This window comes from Sus scrofa, chromosome 6 (assembly GCF_054392235.1).
Source record: "Sus scrofa isolate SSC_HxYL_T2T_F1_AM1 chromosome 6, Sscrofa_HxYL_maternal_Yorkshire_Landrace_v2.0, whole genome shotgun sequence".
Classification (NCBI taxonomy): domain Eukaryota; kingdom Metazoa; phylum Chordata; class Mammalia; order Artiodactyla; family Suidae; genus Sus; species Sus scrofa.
The window spans coordinates 20,732,068-20,753,801 of NC_139388.1; the positions used below are offsets into that span (position 1 = coordinate 20,732,068).

General features: G+C 48.6%; 1 protein-coding gene across 2 annotated transcripts; it reads right to left on the minus strand.

The window, feature by feature from the left end:
• Positions 1 to 4,738: 4,738 nt before the first annotated feature.
• Positions 4,739 to 21,712, minus strand: CIAPIN1 (cytokine induced apoptosis inhibitor 1). Of its 2 annotated transcripts, none has more exons than XM_021093909.2 (9): positions 21,658 to 21,712; positions 16,048 to 16,229; positions 15,255 to 15,407; positions 13,235 to 13,311; positions 11,643 to 11,805; positions 9,905 to 9,978; positions 8,978 to 9,093; positions 5,827 to 5,908; positions 4,739 to 5,373 (listed from the first exon to the last, which is right to left on the minus strand). In XM_021093909.2, the coding sequence occupies exons 2-9, from the start codon at positions 16,211 to 16,213 to the stop codon at positions 5,263 to 5,265; spliced, it is 942 nt and encodes a 313-aa protein (XP_020949568.2). In that variant the 5' UTR covers positions 16,214 to 16,229; positions 21,658 to 21,712; the 3' UTR covers positions 4,739 to 5,262. The 2 variants fall into 2 exon arrangements, with proteins under 2 accessions (XP_020949568.2, XP_003355851.4); XM_003355803.6 differs by having other exon boundaries at positions 16,048 to 16,252.
• Between the last annotated feature and the right edge of the window lie 22 nt (positions 21,713 to 21,734).

A 21,734-nucleotide genomic window follows, 5' to 3' on the forward strand; every position in this document is an offset into this window, starting at 1 on the left:
CTTCCACCTGGAACACGTCTGAAATCCAGTCCCCCTTCAGCACTCAGCTCAAAAGCTGCCTCCCTCAGGAAGCCCTCCCTGGTCTCCTTGATTGCAGCTGATGCTCCATTCTGTGCCCTCCGCCGGCTCCCTGCTCTCACCCGGGCTCTACCACACTCTGTCCCCTCCTATACAGTTGCTTGCAGGTTTCACTTACTGACGAGTTCCTTGGGGCAGGTATTTGTTCAGACCACCCGGTGCTTCCTGAGTCCTAAGGGGGGTAAGGTGCTTTGTGCACAGTGACCATTTGACATTTATTTTCACCAACAAGCCCCCGGGGGAATTCCATGAGGGGCACACCAAGAAAGAGAAACCCTCAGAGGAACGGTGCCCTGGTAACATAACTGGGCTTCAAGCCCCACCCTGAAGTGGCATGTTGTTTTGGGGTTTTTTTGGAGGGGGGGCTGCGCCTGCAGCATGTGGAAGTTCCAGGGCCCAAGACTGAATTCAGACTGCAGCGGTGGCAACGCAGGATCCTTTAATTCACTGCGCTGGGCCAGGGATCAAATGGCACCTCAGCCTCCACCTGAGCTGCTGCAGTCAGAGTCTTAACCCACTGTACCCGAGCGGGAACTCCTCTAGTTTTGTAATTTTGAATGAAAATTTTAACCCCAGGCCAAATATTCCTGGAGGTTCATGTCAGGGAGGCCCAGGACTTGGTTCCGGGCATTTTCCTTAAGACCCAGAGTTTTATGTGGGGGTTTTCTTAATTTTTTTAAAACATGAAATTTCTTACCAAATATGTAGTGTGCATGTAAGGTATATACACCAATAAAAAGAGAGACCCCTGTATACCCACCATCCAGCTGACTTAAAAGAGCCTCCTGCTGCTCTGAAGTCCCCATCACCCTCGCTGTCGTCATCCTCCTGTCAGCTCCCAGAGACATCTATGTTCCTGAACTTGGCGTTTATCATTCTTGATTTTGTTTGTCAGGTGTGTATATACATAACACATATGCATACATAACACATATACAAACAACGTTATCGGTGCATCGTGTGTGTTTTGGGTTTTTTTTTTTTTTGTCTTTTTAGGGCTGCACCTGCGGGATATAGAGGTTCCTAGGCTAGGGGCCAATGGGAGCTGTAGCTGCCGGCCTACACCACAGCCACAGCAACACCAGATCCGAGCCGCACCTGTGACCTACACCACAGCTCATGGCAATGCCGGATCCTTCACCCACTGATCAAGGCCAGGCATTGAACTTGCATCCTCATGGATGCTAGTCGGATTCGTTTCGCCTGAGCCACGATGGGAACTCCGTGTATGTTCTTCAACTGGAACACGACACAAAAGTAACAATCTCGTACACATGCTTTTCTGTGACTCGATTTTGTGGCTCCTGTTCTGAGGTTCTTCTACCTTGATGGGCACGAACAGCTACAGCCCATCAATTTCCCCCCCATGAAGACCAACTCCTTCTCCCATCCTCTTGATTTGTTTTGGTTTTGGCCACACCCACAGCATGTGGAAGTTTCTGGGCCTGGGTTCGAATCTGTACCACAGCAGTAATGACACCAAATCCTTAATTGCTAGACAAGGAGGGAACTCCACTCTCCTCTTGTTAATGGCCCCTTGGTTTATTTCCAGGTTCTTGCTATTACTAATAGTGATGCTTTAAACATTTTTTAGCTTGTCTTCTGATGCATGTGTAGAAGAATTTCTCTGGGGCAGTGGATCTCAACCCTGGAGGCACTTACCTGGGAAGGCATTGCCAAAATGCTGACACCTGTGGCCCTATTCCCAAAGATTGACTTAATTGGTCTTTGGAAAGGAGTGTTCCGGGCAGTGGTGTTTTTATTGCTGTGGGAGAAGCTATCCGGGTGATTCTAATATACAGCTAGTGTTGAAATTGACACCATGGGGGGATAATTGTCAAACCAATCACACAGCCTTGCCAAGAGTTCCCGCGTGGCCACGCCCCCATCGATTCCTGGCTCCAAGGGTAGCTCCCCCAACCCCTCCCTGCCCAGCCTGCACGAGAAGAAGCAGGAGGCTGGAGGAGAGTCACAGAGCCAAGCCCGATTTCTGGCCAAAAACCAGAGCGCTTCCATGAGGTGCTCTGTGGAAGCTTCTTTCAGCCCCGCCGGCCCCGGCACGCGTGGAACCCCGTTTGATGCTGCGACTCTAGGAGAGCCCTCAGCCTGGAGCAGGTTTGTGGCCTCACTTGTTCTCCTTTCCCTCCCACACTCGAGCTCCAGAGCCCCCCTTTCTGCACCCTGCCAGCTGTCTTGTGGTGCCTTCCTTGGTTCCCTTTGGGTTGTGTCCTAACCCCAAGGAAGGTGTGGTTTGCTCGGCTGTGCACTCCGCTTGGTGCTTTGTGGTGACCTCAGGGAAAGAGGAGGAGGGTGCCCCAACTCTTTGCTGCCAGGTTTTGGAAATGACCTTAGAGGGTTTACGAGAAAATTAAGATTCCCCAGCCCCACTCAGGCCCACTGACAGCCGTCCAAGGACCTGGGGCAGCTGGGTCTTTAAAGGTCATCAGGTGATTGGTGGCCGCAGGCCACTCTCTTGTTCTCACCCAGTGTCTTCAGTGTAAACTGAGTTTGCATTCAGTGATATCTTGACTGTTTTGGCTCAAAAACCGTCCCTCAGCTGCTGTCTTCCAAAGTCAGCAGGTGTGAGGCCCGGTGTCCCTCCCACGGCCTCGCTGTGTGCAGTGGCAGCTGGGCACTGAGGCCGTGCATGCTGCCGGCTGGCCAGGCCGCTCCGAGCCCTCCGGTGGAGTGACCCGGCAGCTGCCAGCCTGAGACCCTTCACTCTGCAGCAGACAGGAGGTAGCGCCGCCCATTTTCCAGCAGTGGCGGGGACACAGAACAGGAATCAGGTCAGCGAGAGCTGGTGGCACTTGCTCTGCTAGGCTCAGCCCAGGAGGCTCTTTGGCTCAGGATCTCCTGTCCTCAGTCTGCAGGGAGAGATTTTGGTCTTTCACTTCACCTCGAAACTGCAGCAGAAGCAACTGTCCGGCAGCGCGACTCCTAAATTTCCTAACATTAAGTCTGGCCTGGGGCTGGAAGGGTTTCCTCTTGCTATGTAACAAGTTACCCCAAATTTAGTGGCTTAATACCACCCGCATTTATCGTCTCAGACTCTATGGGTCAGGAGTCCAGGAGCAGGGAGGCTGGGCCCCCGTCTAGGGTCCCACCAGGCTGCGTCTCATCGGGAACCCAGGTCCGCTTCCGAGCTCACATGGTGGGTGGGCTCAGAGTTCTGTTCTCATGCGGTTGTAGGGCCGAGGGCCTGTGTTCTCGCTGACGGTCAGCGGGGTCTGCTCTCAGCTGCTTGCAGTTCCTTGCCCGTGGGCTTCTCACAACACAGGGAACAGAGGCCAGCAAGAGAACCTCAACCTCCAGTTCTTTTAAAGGATCGAATGATTTGGTCAGGGCCACTCAGGATAATCTCCCTTTTAGCTGAAGGTCCACGAGGGACTTCCCCCTCAATTATTAGTTTTCTGGAAATATAGTTGCTGTACGATATCATAGTTACACATACACAATGTAGTGGTTCACAGTTTTTCAAGGTTATACTGCATCTATATAGTTACTATGATTTATCCTTGCAGCTTATTTTGTATCTAATTGCTTGTACCTCTTACTCTCCTTCTATATTGCCTCCCTGCCACGGGTAACCACTAGCTTGTTCTCTATGCCTGTGTGTTTTTGTTATATCCACTGATTTGTTGTATTTTTCAGATTCTACATGTGATAATGGTTTTGTCTTTTTCTGACTTATTTCATTTAGCATAATGCCAAGTTCATCCATGTTGTTGCAAATGGCAAATTTTCATTCTTTTTAATGGCTGCATAGTCTGCCTTTGTATATATACATACATCACAACTTCTTTATCCATTCGTTGACTGATAAGACACTTCGGTTGTTTCCAGGTCGTGGCTATTGTGAATAGGGCTGCTGTGAACATGGGTGCAGGTATCTTTCCAAATTAGTGGAGTTCTTCTTGGATATCTACCCAGGGGCGGAACGGCTGTGTCACATGGTAGTTCTGTTTTTAGTTTTCTGAGACACCTCCATCCCGTTTCCCACAGCGGCTGTCCCACGTTACATTCCCACCGATGGTGTCGGAGGGCCGTGTGAGGGACTTTAACCACATCTGTCATCCCTCACACCTACTACACAAGCTGGCCCAGTCACAGCAGTGATGTCCCATCACACCCACGGGTCCTGCTTCAACTCAAGGGCAAGGGTTACACAAAGGCAGGGGGCTTGGGGCGGTCATGGAGTCATCTTGGAACTCAAGCTTGACAGGGCTCCACTGTCAAGCCACAGCCAAAAGTAAGATGCACCAGCAGGACCAGGAGAAGCAAATGCTAACTTAGAGAATCAAGTCAAGGGTTCAAGGACACATACCAGTGTTAAAAGAGAAAAACGCAGGTCTCTTAAATCCACATAATCTCCTTGGCTATTTGGCAGGTCAATTCCCAGTCTGTGTGGATGGGTAACAAGGGGAACAGAGGCTCCCCTGCTCAGGGATTTATCGTTGGGTCAGATTGCCGTCCTGCTTCTCTGACTCCTCAGCTACCTGGACTCTGCTAGAGTAGACGGAGAGGGGTCCTGATCTGTAGGTGTGGAGGGGCCCCATGTGCTGTGACTCAGTCTCTCCAAAAATGTTTGTGGTGCCAGATGAGCTTGGATGGCTGTGTCAGACATCACACACACACAGACACATGGATGTAGCCTCTCTTCAGTGAATATGCATAAGTACATAAGTTTAATACCTGGAGAGTAACGGAAATGACAACAGGACGCAGATGGACACAGTAAAACAAGGGTAGGAGTGGAGGGGGCGGAGGGATGCTGGATGTGATCACAGCAACCGATGAGTGATTCCCCCGGTGCTCTGAGGTGGCCATGGGACACTTGCCTCCTGTCACCAAGAACAATATGAATAAACCACCACCTCTGGAAAACAACCTGAAGCACTGGCCCACAGGGGCGGGCTCAGAGATGGTTACTGTCACCATTTGGACATCGGGAGAGGGCCTCTTGGGGACACACTCCGTTTGCCTAACACTGGATGAAGGAGGTGCCCACTCAGGGTAGCGGGGCCCGGATACCGTGGTCTTGATCTAGAGCAGCACCTGCACCACTGTGCCCCAGCCAGCTTCACCACCCGATGGACCCGAGACAGGGAGCCCATCCAGAGGCAGCGGGAGGATCGAGGGGCAGGAGCTGGCGAGGAGCAGGGGTGTCCCAGGCCGGCCTGCCTAGGCGTCGTTGAGGTTGCTGTTGCTCAGGAGCACCTTCTCCCCGGGTTTGAAGGCTGGCATCCCAAGGTAGGGGCAGCTGGCACAGCGGAAGGCATCACCCAGGTAGCACTGTTGGGAGAGGAGGGCATGGCACCGAGGGCCGAGCGTCAGCTCCCCCAGAGCCAGCCCGGGGGAAGGGGCCCCCTCATTTCCTAACATGGCCACAGCGCCTGGAGAAAACGGCTGGGCTCACGTGTTGGTCCAACGGAGACCCCAATAGCAAGAGTTTTTGAGATCTCAGGTTCATGGAAAAGGAAGGTCTAGGAAAGTTCCTCGGGAAGTCCTACTTCTCCTCTCAGCCAATCAGACCTTCGCCACGCTGAGCAAACGGTGAGCTGCCTCGGGCCGGAGTGAGGCCCGAAGGAAGGGGAGGTGACGGCGCCTCCTCTGTGGGCAGAAGCCAACGCCTTGTCCCCACTGCTACCCAGAGACACAGGCTCGCTCATCACCTTTATAAACCCTTGGAGCTGGAGCTGCCGTGTGGAGGCCTCTGTGACTGCTGAGGCACAACCAGATACTCACGTTTCCGCAAGCTGACTTGGGCTGGGAGCTCATCTGGTCCCTCGACTTCTCTTTTTCCAGTTCTTCTGCGAGGCCACAGGTGCTGGGGACAGGCGGGAGTGGGTGAGTGAGCTCTGCCACCACCCAGAAATTCCGAATCCCTGACAGGGCCCAAACGGGCCCTGAGGCCTTTCTCCTCATGTGGGGGGTGTCGTAACTCCAGGGCCTGCGAGGCCAGGAGGAGAGGATGAGGACATGAGGGCGGCCGGGAGGGTCATGCCCAGGCCACAAAGACAGCCACTGCTCAGCCTCAGCCGAGTCATGTTGTGGGGAAAGCAGACCTAGTGTTGTCACATTTTCCGATGAAACATACTGTTGGATTTTTATTTGAAATCCCCTGATTTGTCAACGCTAAAACGTTTACATTTAAAAACAATACTGATAGGAGTTCCTGTTGTGGTTCAGTGGGTTAAGAACCTGATATAGTATCCATGAGGATTCAGGCTTGATCCCGGGCCTCGCTCAGTGGGTTAAGGATCTGACGTTGCCACAAGCTGTGGTGTAGGTTGGAGATGTGGCTCGGATCCCGTGTGGTTATGGCTGTGGTACAGACTGGCAGCTACAGCTCCGATTAGATCCCTAGCCTGGGAACCTCCATATGTTGTATGTGCAGCCCTTAAAAAAAAAAAAAAAAAAAAAAAAAAAGAATGATAAATAAATTTACACACCACCAGTTAACTTTTTAATACCCTTTCCATCCGCTTCTAAGACTAAAAACTCAAAGGTTAAGAGGATGGACTGAAGGCGTGCATATAATTTCACTTTCCCTGAAAACCCCACCAAAACTTCTGTAAAATCCACCCCACAGAGACAGGGACGATAGGAAAGGGGAGCCCCTATGGCAGGCAGGGGAGGAAGAATGGACGGAACGGGCCAGAGGACGAGAAGCCCCATGAGGGCACCAGCACCCTTCTCTGAGAAGCCAAACGAGTCCAAAGGGAGACCCAGCGGCACTGACCTTGGGCTGCGTCCCCAAAAGCCCACTCAGGTTCCTGGCACTAAAGCGCAGTCAACAACCACACCTGCGAGCTCAGAGCTCCCAGTGAGGTCTCTGCCCTCCACTCTCAGTCACCAGGGCAACCACAGGTCACCTGGCACCTCAGGAAAGTCAGCGACCAAACAAAAAGAGAAAAGCAAGCTGGAACAAACAGATAGTATGTGGAGGAGGGGGAAACTCGAAAGAACTATTACTGTTCTCAAGAGAAAAGAGATCACATCCACAAGATAAAACTAGGATCCTGTATTTTTTAAAAGCCAAAACCGAATATCTTAGAAATTAAAAACATGGTAGTAAAAATTGAATCAATAGATGGAGTTCCCGTTGTGGCTCAGTGGAAACAAATCTAACGAGTAACCATGAGGACACAGGCCTTGCTCAGTGGGTTAAGGATCCAGCATTGCTGGGAGCTGTGGTGTAGGTCGACAGACACGGCTTGGATCTGGTGTGGCTGTGGTACAGTCCGGCAGTTTTAGCTCTGATTCAACCCCTAGCCTGGGAACCTCCATATGCCATGGGTGCGGCCCTAAAAACACAAAAAAAACAAAAGACCAAAAAAATAATAAAATAAAAATTAAATAAATCAATAGTGGTTTTGGAGGATAAATTTGCAGAAATTTCCCAGGAAGTAGGGCAGAAGGAAAATGTGGAAGAAAAGAAAATTATAGGACCAATAAGAGATCCAACACCTGCGAGCCAGGTTACAGAATGAGAAAACAGAGAAGACAAAAGTCATTTACAAAATTAAAGATCGTTTCCCAAGACTATGGACATGAGGTTCCAGACTGAAAAGATGCATTGAGTGGCTGGTGAAAAAGATGAAAGCAGATCCCTATACAAGACATGTATTATAAAATGATACAGGATAGAGAGGGTACTACAAACTTCTAAAAATGAGAACTTACAGAAAGAATCAAGGAACAGAAATGGCCGCAGATTTCTTATCATAATCACTGGAAAAAAGGTGACAGAACTGTCTTGAAAAATTATTCCCAACCTAGATCTCTATACCCAAATTATCAGTCACTTATGAAAATAGGAAAAAAAAAAGCATTTTAGACCCACAGTCTTAAAAAACCAAAAAACAAAACTTAAACCTCTCAGGTAGCCTTTCTTAAAAAAGGCTGGAGGATTCCTCCACCAAAACAAAAGAGCAAACCCAGAAGGAAGCAGCACGGGAGCAAGAAGCAGAAAGCCTAGCAGTGGGCAGAGGGAAGGGAGTCCTCAGGGGATGGGTGATGGGCTCTCAGGACGTCAGCTCTGCTCAGGACAGTCCCGTGTGCCCCCCGCAGCAGCGGTGCCAAAGACACTGGACTGGCTGGAGGCTGCCGCTGTCACAGACCACGCTGCCCTCAATCCGTTCTTCTTAGGCGAGCACGTCCAGATGCTGATCTGGCTCACCCCAGCCATGTGCTGGTGACATCCAGCCCTCCCCCGCACCCCGACCACCCGCTGAGGACACTCGCGTCACCCAACAGAAGGCTTCAGCTCTGAGCTGCTCCTGAGACCCAGGTGCGGTGGGCTGGGAGCAGAACGCAGAGCGTTTGACGCCCTCCGCCGCCTTCCTGCTGGCAGCGGGTCAGGCACCGCAGGAGTCTAGCCGGGAAGTGCCCTGTTTCCTGGAACTCACCCCCGCTGCCCTCCCTGGACTGGCTCGTGGAGACGGAAAGGCGCAGAGCCCAGGAGACCCCAAGGAGCTTCCTTTCCCAGGGAGCCTGCACTGGCCTTTCCTGGCCTGGTCAGCTTTAGGCTCCACGACTAAGGAACACACTGCCTGGAGATAGGCCCAGAGATGGGAAACCATCCAAAACGCCAAGAAAGATGCGCAGGCGCTGGGGAGAGTGGCGCCCTCCGGCGGGGCAAGGAGCGCGCGCAGCCGGGGACGCGCACAGAGACGACGTCTAAGGTACTGGTCGTGTTTCCAACTCCTAACCTGGGCAAGCAGTACCCGGAGGCTGCTTTCATTATTCTTTAAAACGGACCTGCGTGGTACACTCTTCCACACGGATACATTTCACAGCACCCGCGTCCGGGTAGGGGTAAAGCACAGCGATCCCTGGAGGACCAGAAGCCGCTGGAAGCAGCCTGGCGGCCTCCACCCACCCCAAGGCTTACCAGTTCTTGCAGGCCTTCCTCTTTTTCCCTTCCCCGCATGGGGCAGCCCGCAAGGAAGCTGGGTCTGGCTTCTTCAGATCTTCCGGATCCAGCAGTTCATCCGAGTCGATGAGATCCTGTGAGGGTTTGAAGCCGTTAATGACACAGTCATGGTCTCTGCAAATGAACGGCAGCCACTGCCCATCCGCACAGAGAAGGCCTCGGCGCCCTGCCTGGGGTCGGACAGCACCCCGAGCTGACCGCACAGTGAGTGAATGTGCACAGAAGCTGTACTAGGTTGGGAGGGGACTGGGAACTCATGTGCGATGTGCAGAAACCGTGTGTGTGTGTGGGGGGGTGTCTGGAGAGGGAGCAGGAAGAACAGAGAGTAGTGTGTCATTTATTTGAATATATGAAGGGCTGTTGTGTGAGAAGAGGGAGTAAAATATTTTCTATATAATTCCAGAGAAAAAGGCAAATAATGATACATGTGTAATTTTGATAAACACATGGATGATTCATCTGTAAGCTCCACGAGGGCACAAAGCTTCGCCTGTGCTGCTTACCACCGTCACCTCAAGAGCTGGAGAAGTGAACTTTATTATAGGCGGCGCTGATCTAAGATGGGAAAGCATTACTTTTAATACAGTGAGTGTTTGGTGACTTGCCCAAACGAAGGAGCCAAAAAATACTTTAGCTGACAAATTCTGGGGTTTATACACGCCCACAAGACTCTTGAATATATCACATAAAATGAAAACGAGAAAATCTGGGGGGGAAAGACGCTGAAAAAGAAATTTAAAATCCCATTAATGGGGCATTTCCTTTTGAGTTAAAGAGGCCAGTGACAGGCACAGCCACTCCACACCTCCACGTCCAGAGGGGCCACTCACACCCAGAGTGGGGCCCAGAAGAAAGCACTCGGGTGGGACCACAGTGCGGACTCACCACGCTCTCATCCTCCATATCGTTGGCCGAGAGGGTCCAGAGCTTGGCAGCTGCAGGGTCCACAGCAGGCTTCCCTGAGTCCAACCAAGAGAAGAAAACGAGCTCCAGAAAAGCAGCTGGAAACAAGCTCCAAGCACATGAAAGTGCTTGCTCTGAGGCCGCGTAGAGAACACACTGCACTGGGAGTGTGTTCCCAAAGACGGGTTCGAGGCCCAGTTCTACCACTTAGAAAGGCAATGCTGGGACCCATCGCTTTATGGTAACAAAAGCCATCATTTGTTAGGCACTTGCTCTGTGCCAGATACTACATGAAGCGTTTTATATACATTATCTAATTCAGTCCTGCTAACAACCTTATGAGGTATCTGTCATTCTAATTTTATCAGAAACAGGTTGAGGTACTCAGTCCACTTATACGCAGCCACAAATACAGTGCAATGCTCTTAACTTCCACTCCTTGTTGCTTTCTCCTCCTCCTCTTAGTTTCCATCCCTAGACCATGGGGCTAATAATATCTCCCGTACCTGCTGCAGGAGAGTTGAAGGTTAAATGAGAAAGTGGGCCGAAAGCAGGATAAACAGCAAAGCTTTGGCCTCATGCAAAGCTGTTACATACAAGCAAATGGGCTCTAGAGCTGATGGCGGCAGTTTAACAACAAACAGATGGCAGACGCAAACCTCACACCTCCCAGTTCTCCGTCCAGGCCAGAGGAAGGCGACGAAGGGCCCGAAAGAGCTGAGACGCGGGATTCAGTGTGGGCAGGTCCTCGAGGGGACCTTGGGGGTAAGTGTACCCCTGGTGACCCCTGTCACAACTAGTTGCTCAGACCTCCCACAGGGCAAACTGCTCATCTGAGCTGCCCCTACCCATTCTGGAACTGTGACCCCAAAGGTTACAACGCCAAAGGATTTCTTAATTACTCAAGACTGGACAGTCAGAACAGAGCAGTATGAATGTGCCTGTAAATGCCTGCATACCTCACCGCTGGGACAGTTTTTTTCAACTGAGGCATTAAAAATAGTGATAGGAGTTCCTGTTGTGGCTCAGCAGGTAAAGAGCCTGACCAGTATCCATGAGGATTCGAGTTTGATCCCTGGCCTTGCTCAGTGGGTTAAGGATCCGGTGTTGCTGTGAGCTGTGGTGTAGGTCAAAGACTCGGCTCGGATCCTGAGTTGCTGTGGCGTAGGCCGGTGGCTACAGTTCCAATTCAACCCCTAGCCTGTGAACTTGAATGTGCCGCAAGTACGGCCCTAAAAAGGAAGAAAAAAAAAGGGGGGGGTACACGAAGGGTAAGAGTGGTGGCAAAGGGCAAGGTCCAATTTTCTGAAGAGAAGCGATATTTCTATAAGTGTCTTAAGATCCTCAAAGTAAGGCAAGTTGACTTTGGTGGCACAGAGAAAAGGACACGTGGGAAGAGGAACGGCACTCCTACCTGCCGAGACCTCCACTGTGAGTTCTTCTGAGGGTAAATGTTGTGATTTGGGGGCCTGGAAAGCCTTCATTAGCTAATGAGCTATGGGACTCAGGCCTCTGGTACCGAACAAGGGGCTGAACTAGGTAATATCTACACTTGGATCCAAACACGCCCAAGATCTTAAGCATTCTTCCATTTGGAAACGAGAGAAACTGAGAAAGGGACTAATCCTCTAAGACATCACCGCGCCGCGTTCGGATCTCTGGCCCCATTTCTGGCGCCCCCGCAGGCCCACTCAGAACAGTGCCCCCAGGCCAGTCTCACCTGAAGACTTCTTGGCAACAGGAAGCTTAAGCTGACTAGAAGAACCCACTTCAAAGTTGGGCTTCCTGCCTGTGATCCGCACAAAGAGGAGGCTGTCGCTGCGGTAACCCAGATGTTCCTGGACAGATCCAGTCTCCTCGGGGCTCAAGGACTCGCGCTGCAGCTGGAATTGAAGATGGCAGAGGATGAGCCAAGCCCCACCCACGATGTGATGCTGCCCCACGTCCATGGAGTAAGACAGCGGGAGAGCCCGCACTTCACCTGGTGCCTCACATCCAAGTTCCTACCAATCAGGACCCGAGAGTTAACTTTTCTCTACATGTTTCCGTTGAGCCTCCCCCTTGGAAAGTTAAAGAATTTATCAAATATCTGTCTGTGAGGTACAAGGCCCTGTGCTCGTCATTGTGGGGGTTGTAATTATGACTATCAAACGAGTCAAACATGCTGTACAGGCTGTCAAATGGGAAGCCTGCCCACAGTGAAGATGCTAGAGATGAAATACCGAGCACAGGAAAGGAACCACGGGCGGGAAATGCTTTCTATGTTCCTTGGGAAGAAGCAGCAAATGGTAAAGGTAGGAAAAAAGGTGGGGGTGCCACCTCTATGTCCAACAATCATGGAATAAATAAATCATAGTCCACCTATAGCACCGAATAGTGGTCCATCATTGATAGGAAAGTGGGGCAATACATAGAGGTGGCTAAATGGCAAGGACAGCCTGAAGCAGGGAAAAGAGCTAGGGACTGAACATGTGCACATACGACCTTATTTACATTAAAAGGGGATATGCATACACACACACACACACACACACACACACACACACACACACACACCCCACACTTGTAAATACGTTAAAAGCAGTCTGAACAGCCACACTAAAAAAATGTATTGGTGGCTTCTTCTGGGGAGCAAAGTGTAAGCAAGGCCTGGGATGTCACTTTAGATTCTTCAGTCTTTATTGAATTTTTAGGAACAGTTCAGATTTTAGAATAAAAAGCAGAGGACCTTTTAACTTAAAAATAAGAAAGGGAAGACATACAGAAACTGAGGCTCTAGGGCACGTACAGATCAGTGGTGTAACAGCTATCATGGTACAACCCTTACCTCTCACACAAGAAAATTTCAACGTGGGAGAACAATGCAGAACCTTCAAGACCTCTATTTAGTGTTGCTATTTCTAATGAACTGTCAGAACTGGATTCCCCCTCCAATCTATTCCGGCCTCCCACCAAAAAGCTAAGGAAAATACAGGTGACTGCCTTTCACTTGGGCCTAAGATCTGTGTATTAAGAGCTGTATCGCTTTCTGCCTGCATCAGTGGTCACGACTGAGATCAGAATATGCCGCAGGGCCCAGGGCCCAAGCTGCGTCTCTTCAAAGGAGTTTATTTCCAGCGGTTTCGTCCTTTGAGGCATCCTGTATCTCACATGCGAAGCATTGCTCAACCTATTTCTTAGTCTAAGCAACACTAATCACCTCACCTTCAGGGCTGTTATTTCTCCCTGATTCTCTATCATCTGACAAAGAGATGCTGGGTTTAGTTACCCAGGACTTAAATTCCTAGCAAATCAGGTCATCTACAAACATACCTCTTTTACTTCCACAAGACCAGAAAGAGTCAGGGCTGAACACAGCTTAGACGCTGTCTTCACTTTGCTGTTGTTAACTGCCAAGAGGAAAACCCCAATTAGTAGCTTTATAGGTCAAAGCAGGAAAAATAATAAAGGCTCTATCCTATCTGGGTTAGCAGGCAATACAATACTAACCTGCTTTGTTCAATGTACATATATTTTAGTGATTTTTTTTTTTTTTTTTTGGTCTTTTTGCCTTTTCTAGGGCAGCTCCTGTGGCATATGGAGGTTCCCAGGCTAGGGGTCTAATCGGAGCTGTAGCCGCCGGCCTATGCCAGAGCCACAGCAACGCGGGATCCAAGCCACGTCTGCAACCTACATCACAGCTCATGGCAACACTGGATCCTTAACCCACTGAGCAAGGCCAGGGATTGAACCTGCAATCTCCTGGTTCCTAGTTGGATACGTTAACCACTGAGCCACAACAGGAACTCCCTATTTTAGTGATAATATTTGAATTGGACAAATCCTTTTGGTTGTGCAAAGTGCTCTCACCCATGCTCTTCAGTGTTATAGACAGTAATTCCATTATTATTGTTTCTTATCACTCTCTGCTTCTCGGAAATACCTAACCTTCCAGGGGCTGGTGGATAGTGACTGAGCAGGAGGCTAGAAGCTGTAAGGTACGCGAGCATGCTCTGTATACCTCTGACAGACACTGTGTTCAACCACCCTCGGCTGACATCTCAGCAAGGAAGGCAGTATCTGCTCCACACATCACAAGTCTAGATTTCAACCTAAACACCTTTATACATTTCAGAATACTTTCACTTACATTATTGGATAAAATAAGTCATCACAGGTTGATGGGAAGTCTAGTTAAAAATGCTAAAACTCTAGAACTGAATGACTGACAGCTTCACCCCGGAACAAAAGAGGTTTTTATTTCTTGGACTCCTATCTTCAGTTTCATGTGAATCAATATTTACCTCATCTCTCTCAGACTTCTAGTCACCATTTTTTTTTTTTTTTTTTTTTTTTTTTTTTTGTCTTTTTTGCCATTTCTTGGGCCGCTCCTGCGGCACATGGAGGTTCCCAGGCTAGGGGTCAAATCAGAGCTACGGCTGCCAGCCTACACCACAAGCCACAGCCATGCAGGATCCGAGCCATGCCTGCCACCTACAGCTCACAGCAATGCCGGATCCTTAACCAACCGAGCAAAGCCAGGGATTGCACCCTCATCCTCACGGATACTAGTCAGGTTTGTTAGCCACGACGGGAACTCCCCAGTCACCATTTTTTAACTTTTTAGTTTGAAATAACTATAGATGCACAAGAAGTTAGTTAAAAAAAAAGTTCAGGGAGGTTCCGAGGACCCTTCACCTTGTCTCCCCACAATAACATCTTACACAACTATCACACAATATAAAGACCAAGAAATTGTCACTGAGAGTCCACAGAGCTTATCCAGCTTTCACCAGCTTTGTATATACTTCTGTGCATGTGTACAATGTTCATCACTGCAAGGAGCCCTCATACTACCCCTTTAGAGCCTCATGTACCCCCTCCCTCCTATTCCTAGCCCCAGACGACAGCCAACCTGTTCTTCTCTGTCATTTCAAGAACGTGACCTGAATGGAATCATACAGCATATAAGCTTTTGAGATTGGATTTCTTGCACTCAGCATGATTCCCTTGAGATTCACCCAAGTTGTTGCACATGGCAACAGTCTGTTCCTTTTTCATTGCTGCAGAGTTTTCCATGGTGTGGATATACCACAGCTTAACCAGTCACCTGATGAAGGACCCAGCCATTTTCAAAAGGGCAGTTCCCTTCCACCTTACTACTTAATGGGTCAAAGAACACAGGTTCTTCAGATGTGTTGGATCAGAGTCTCACAATAATTTATGCCTAAAGATAAGGCTTAGTATAGGAATATGATCTCCAAATGATACTTCCTGCTCTGAGAGATACCGTAAACATACCTAAAGATTCAACACTGTTAAACTCCAGTCTTTCAAGTGAAGATTTCCTTACCTACAGCTGTCTCTACTGGCTCTTTGAGAAAAAGACATCCACCAGGCCGAAGGATCCGGGCCATCTCGGCCAAAATCTCAGCACTGTGTGCAGTGGTGCTTCCAGGAATTACACCCGACAAGACAACGTCAAAGCTAGATTCTTTGTGGGCAGCTGAAAAGAAGGAAGGTCTAATCAGCAATTGCTTGGCTCCCAGAAGCAATTTCCCAGTCCCTCCCAAGCCCCTGCACATGCAGCATGCCTGGCCCCAGAGCATAAACACTGGCCTGCTCAGCCAATGCTAACATACCACTGCTACTAGCAGGAGGGGCAAAGGTGCTGCTATCTTGCTCTCCCTCAGTCCTAACTAACTTTGTATCCTTTTTTTCTTAATGTCTTTTAGTGAAGTATAGTTGATTTACGAGGTTGTGTTCATTTCTGTTGTACAGCAAAGTGATTCAGGTATGCATGCATTAACAAGGTCCTACTGTACAGCACAGAGAACTATATTGAATATCCTGTGATAAACTGCAACGGGAAGAGCATGACAGAGAATGAAAATATTCACATCTTCTTATATGCTCAAGGGAAAAGTAAAAAAGGTGGATGAAAATCAAGCTTGTTAAAAAATGTGTAACATCTAATCGGAAATAAGAACTTGTCCAAATCATCTACTACACTCCCAAGTCCACTGCATCTCAAGTGGAAAACAACTGGGTGACGACTATCATGTTCCACCCAAAACAAAAACCCAGCGCCCAAGGAATGACAGAAATGCAGCAGTCCCTGCCCGACAGCCTGGGGAGGTACTTACACTGCAGCAGCTGGTTAATGTTTTCCACGGACACTTGGCCCTTGTCGCCAGTTAACGCTTGAAGCTTGTCCACCAGATCTTTCAGGGCCTCCACCGGGGATGACTTATCCCAGACCACTGCCACCGACTGGCCAGCCGAGATCCCAAAATCTGCCATTTCTGCCATGCGGTGGACCTAAAAGCTATGGGGGAAGGAGAGTCAAGGCTGAGCAGAGACAAAAATCGGAATTCAGTCCATGGGTACTGCCGAATATGATTAGCACTGCAACCTAATTCTGACCCCCCCGCCCCCTGCCATGGGAATGCTGACCACACTGGAAAATCCCACTGCAGATACCAGAATCGGGATGAATAAACGCGCTATCCCAAGGTTTCATAACCCCCAACATCCCCAAACACGGCAGGTGGCTTCCTTAGTGAGAATCCTGACTTGGCAGTCAAGTGAGGAGATGGAAGGCACAAAGATTATTTCCTCTTTGACAGGAGACAACTCAGCTTCAACAGAATATAAAACACTCAGGACATTAATTAGGCAGAAGTGTGATTCATCAAGAGAGACAAATAAATTGGCTGACATAATCCAACCGCAAGCTTAGTGTTTTTAAAAAGAGACAACATATTTAAATTTAGCAAACTGAGTAATATCTTCCCATTCATCAATTTATGAAAATTCAATTCCATTGACTAACACTGTAATGATGAAAAGTACCTACTATATCTCTGTTTAACAACCAATATTAGCCAGATCAAAGCATTTTATTTTGGAGTTCCCGTCATGGCTCAGTGGTTAACCAATCCGACTAGGAACCATGAGGTTGCGGGTTCGATCCCTGACCTCGCTCAGTGGGTTAAGGATCCGGCGTTGCCGTGAGCTGTGGTGTAGGTTGCAGACAAGGCTTGGATCCCGAGTTGCTGTGGCTGCGGCGTAGGCCAGCGGCTACAGCTCTGATTCAACCCCTAGCCTGGGAACCTCCATATGCCACGGGAGCGGCCCTAAAAAGACAAAAAAAAAAAAAAAGCATTTTATTTTTACTTTTTTTTGGGTCTGTCTTTTTAGGGCTTCACACTTGGCATATGGAGGTTCCTAGGCTAGGGGTCAAACTGGAGCGTCCCTCAGATCAACTTGGGATCTGCGCCGTGTCTGCGACCTACACCACATCTCATGGCAACACCAGATCCTTAACCCACTAAGTGAGGCTAGGGATTGAACCCATGTCCTCATGGATGCTAGTCGGATTCACTTCCGCTGAGCCATGACGGAACTCCTATTTTTATTTTCTTTTTATGACTGCACCAGTGGCATATGGGAGCTGCTGCAACTTGTGGCAATGCCAGATTCTTAACCCACTGAGCAAGGCCAGAGATCGAACCTGCATCCTCAGGGATACTAGTCAGGTTCTTAACCAGCTAAGCCACAACGGGAACTCCCCCAAAGCATTTTACATACATTTCCTCAACTGAACTTCAACCTTAAACTAGATTATTTTCCTCATTTTACGGTTAGGAAACCAAGGCCATTGACTTTGCCCAGATCACACAACTAGTAAGTGTTGTGAGGATAAAGTAAGAGTTGGGATTTGAATCTAAGTCTGTACGACTGTAAAACCCATGCTTTTAACCTATGGAAATTTCTCTCAGGGGTCAACTTTCTCTTTCACTTGATACTCAGAAGGGTATAGGATGTCAGCATGATGCAGTCAGGTCAGGAGATAGCTCTACTCAGTTCCCCTTTTCTTTCTTAAACATTAATGCCACCAAGTCCTCAACTTCCGACAGCTCTACCAAATGGCCTGCAGACAGATGCTGTGGGAGAGGTCACGAGTGGATGGACAGGTCTTATGCTGAATACTCCTGTCTCCTGCAGAGGTGGCTAAGTCAGTGACAGTTATGCCACCACAAACATTCTGGGATTGAGTTTAAGCCAGGCCCATACACTTTTCCTTCTTTAAAAAGGTCCCCTGGAGTTCCTGTTGTGGCGCAATGGTTAACGAATCCGACTAGGAACCATGAGGTTGCGGGTTGGATCCCTGGCCTTGCTTAGTGGGTTAACGATTCGACATTGCCATGAGCTGTGATGTAGGTCGCAGATGCGGCTCGGATCCTGCGTTGCTGTGGCTCTGGTGTAGGCTGGCAGCTACAGCTCCGATTAGACCCCCAGCCTGGGAACCTCCATATGCTATGGGAACAGCCCAAGAAATGGCAAAAAGCCAAAAAAATTAAAAAAATAAAAATAAAATAAAAAGTTCCCTTCAAATGACTTGCTCCTCAGCCTATAACACATGTCCAGATTAGCCAGTCGTCTTTAAATACTACAGCACTTTTTTTTTTTTTTTTTTTTTTTCCTTTTTAGGGCCGTACCCATGGCACATGGAAGTTGCCAGGCTAGGGGTCGAATTGGAGCTGCAGCTGCCAGTCTATGCCACAGCCACAGCAACTCAGAATCCGAGCCAAGTCTGTGACCTACATACACTGCAACTCACGGCAACACCGGATCCTTAACCCACTGAGTGAGGCCAGGGATCAAATCCGTATCCTCAAGGATACTAGTCATGTTCGTTACGGCTGAGTCACAATGCGAACTCCCTACAGTACTTTGATTTTGCTGCTCATTTCCTAAAGGTGTTACTAAGGGTTTTATTTTCTAGAGTAAAACCCACTCCTCAGTCTTCTGCATTCAGGTGCTCTGTTACCTGGCTCCACCTGTACCTCCCACCTCGCCAAAGTGAATCCTTCCTGGTTCTATGAAAAATCTTGGTATTTTCCCTCTCTCATGCCTTTTACCTAGTTCCTCCCATGTGGACTGCCCACTATTATCCTCACTGGTCAGCAAGCCTCAGTAAAAGGATGCCAGGTGTTATCAGAAAAATTGGATTCCTTGGTCACCGAAGTGTGGCTTTTAAATCCCTAAAAAGCACACAATCAAGAACTGAAACTTTTAAGGTTTTAACTGTTACAGACCTTGAGGAAAAACCCTTGCACATCTTCAACGTGAACAACTTGGGATGATTTCACACCTTAGAGCCAGCTGAGGAAGACAGGAATGTGGATTGCTGGGCATTCATTTATACGAAATAAATGACCTACTTCTCAAATGATGTTGGAACAGGTTCCCTCCTGGGACAACAGAAAGGGATGGTAAGCTCTCTGCCTACCAGTAACTACTGCAATCTTGCTCTGTACTCACAGAAAAATCCTCATGAAATAATTGAGGGGGCAAAGGCTATTCATTAGCTAGAGAGAAACAAAAAGAGCCAGATGTCTAGACCTTTTCAGGAACCTTCATGGACACAGCGTTTTATAGAGCACAGCTTTCAAGGGGTTCTGTCTATCACTAGATCTTCTATTTATTAGCTAAGTGACCGTGGGCCAGTTCTTAGTCTCTCTTTTCTCATTAATAAAGTAGAATAATCTAATATTTTGTAAGAAATAAGTGAGAAGATTAAAAATATGCAAAGCACTCAGCAAGGCCTGGCAGAGAGAACTCAATAAAATCACGTTCTAAGAGAAGAACTCTGAGCCTCCACTTCTCCTGGGCCAGTTTATTTGCCTTTGCTTCAGTCTGATAAAATCCTCTTCTTCCTCCACAGCCATGCCTGCTGGGAGGATGCCCCAGGGAGAGATCGACGTGAAGCTGCTTTTTCACGGCTAAAATTACACAATGTAAGAGCTGCACTTTATGACTCCTTATACAGTACTCCAGTGGGATTGTGTCAGTAAATTAGAAGAATGGAAAATGCTTTGTGTTCCATAGTCCCCCAAACTAATCTTCTAAGGCAACAGGGGGCTCATAAAATACATTTATTAAACATTAACCCTCAAAAAACAAGACAGAGCCACCACCCTCAATCAACATTTTCCAAATAAAATGGGACACAATGCTCTTTCAAATATCTAAAAGCCAAAGGGCGATACTTTTCATCACCCGAGTTTTATGTTGTTGTTAATGTCTACTCTAAAAAAAATAAATAAGGAAGGAAAAACTGGGACCTAAGTCAACATACTTAGAAGTGTGACTCAGAGCCCAGTTTCATCAATAAAAAGAGGTGGTGGAGAAGTTACTGTCACGGCACTGGACCTGTCTGTTAAGCAGCTCTCCAATTCTGACTGCTGCACAGACATACCCAGGACCCTTCAAAAATGTCAGTGGCAGGTAGTGAAAGCAGACATCTGAGAATAACTTCCGGAGAAAGTTTATTTTTAAGGCACTCAACAAACGTCAAATTTTGAGGCATCTGGCTCCTTTTAAGGATGAAGGGAGCCAAAAGAAAAAAATAAGGTGGAAGTCTGCTTATCAGTTCAAACCAGGGATCGAAACCTTTTAGGTCAAACGCATAAAGAATTCTGAAAACACTGACAGTTATCAGAAAGGAAAGTGTTAATTAAAATGAACTGACTGAAGCTTGCAGAGAGGGACAGAAAAGGTGATAATCAGCAAAGAAACAGGAAACTCAAAGGAAAAGACATGGAATATTGGCCTTCAGGCAATTGACACATTCAAAGTTAAGGGTTTCAGAAAGGGTATCCAAGTGCTAGAATTTCCATAGGAAAGCTTCATTGGAAGATGGGTGGACAGTACTCAGAAAACAAGACCTCATGGAGAGATCAGTAGTGCTTTACTGAAATCCAGAAATATGGCACTGAAATTTTAACATTTGGGGAAGAGTTCAGCTTAGAGGGGTGTCCCCCACACCCATTCAGGAGAGAGTAGGAGGTTCTGAAAAGACTAGATTTGATAAGGAATGTGCAGGATATGAAGCTAGGGTCCTACTGCACTTACTGTACAGAACGGCATGCTTAGTTAGCTCCTGCTGCCGGTTATCCCTAATCTCAAAACCATTTACTTCTTTCCACTACTAGGAAGACTTGGCTGGTGAAAGATTTCCCAATGAGGCCCAATGCATTTAAATTTCTGTTCAGTGACTAGACCATGACCTCCCTGAGTCACGGAGCGCTTGGCACTCATTGTCAGAATAAATGCCACCAGTCTTTCCCAAACTTGCAGATCGTGTAAATTACGTCCCTGGGGGGGGGGGGTGCATTTGTTAAATAAGATTCCAGATGTACTGAATCAAGTCTCCAGGAGAAAGACCTCCCGATATCCAATGTATTAAAAAGCATCCTGATGGTTTTTCCAATCTGGCAAGTTTGGGAATACTCAATTATACCAACTCAACACCCTGGAGGTTCAGGGATATCGTACGTTCAAAATTACAGCCTGGAAACTGAAATACCGCCCCCAGGGCAGAAACTTCAGCTTTCCCGACATTTGAGAAGAGCGACTGAGACGCAAGGTCACAATAGCTGGCCACTGGCAGAAGTGGGTCTCAGACCCCGGTCCCCTGGGCCTCAGGCCGGGTCTGAAAATCAGGCAGCCCGGGAGGGGCAGAAGCCACCACGCCAAGAGCCTGGGGCAGGAGGGGGTCCACCCAACAACTCGCATGGGTTTCCCTAGGGCGAAAGCCCTCTGTGGTTCTCAGGGAGGTGGCCATGGCCATGTTTCCGCTGAGACACGGAGCTGTGAATGAGAAATGAGAGGATGTGTGGCAGGGGCAGGCCGGGAGGGGGCCGTTGGGGAAAGTCGGGCTCTTGGACCACCAGGACAGCGCTCACCTGCGGCCCTGGGTTCGCTCCCCCGTTCTCCGCAGCAGCCGGCTCCGCGCCTCGCGCCTCTCGCGAGAGGAGGAGGC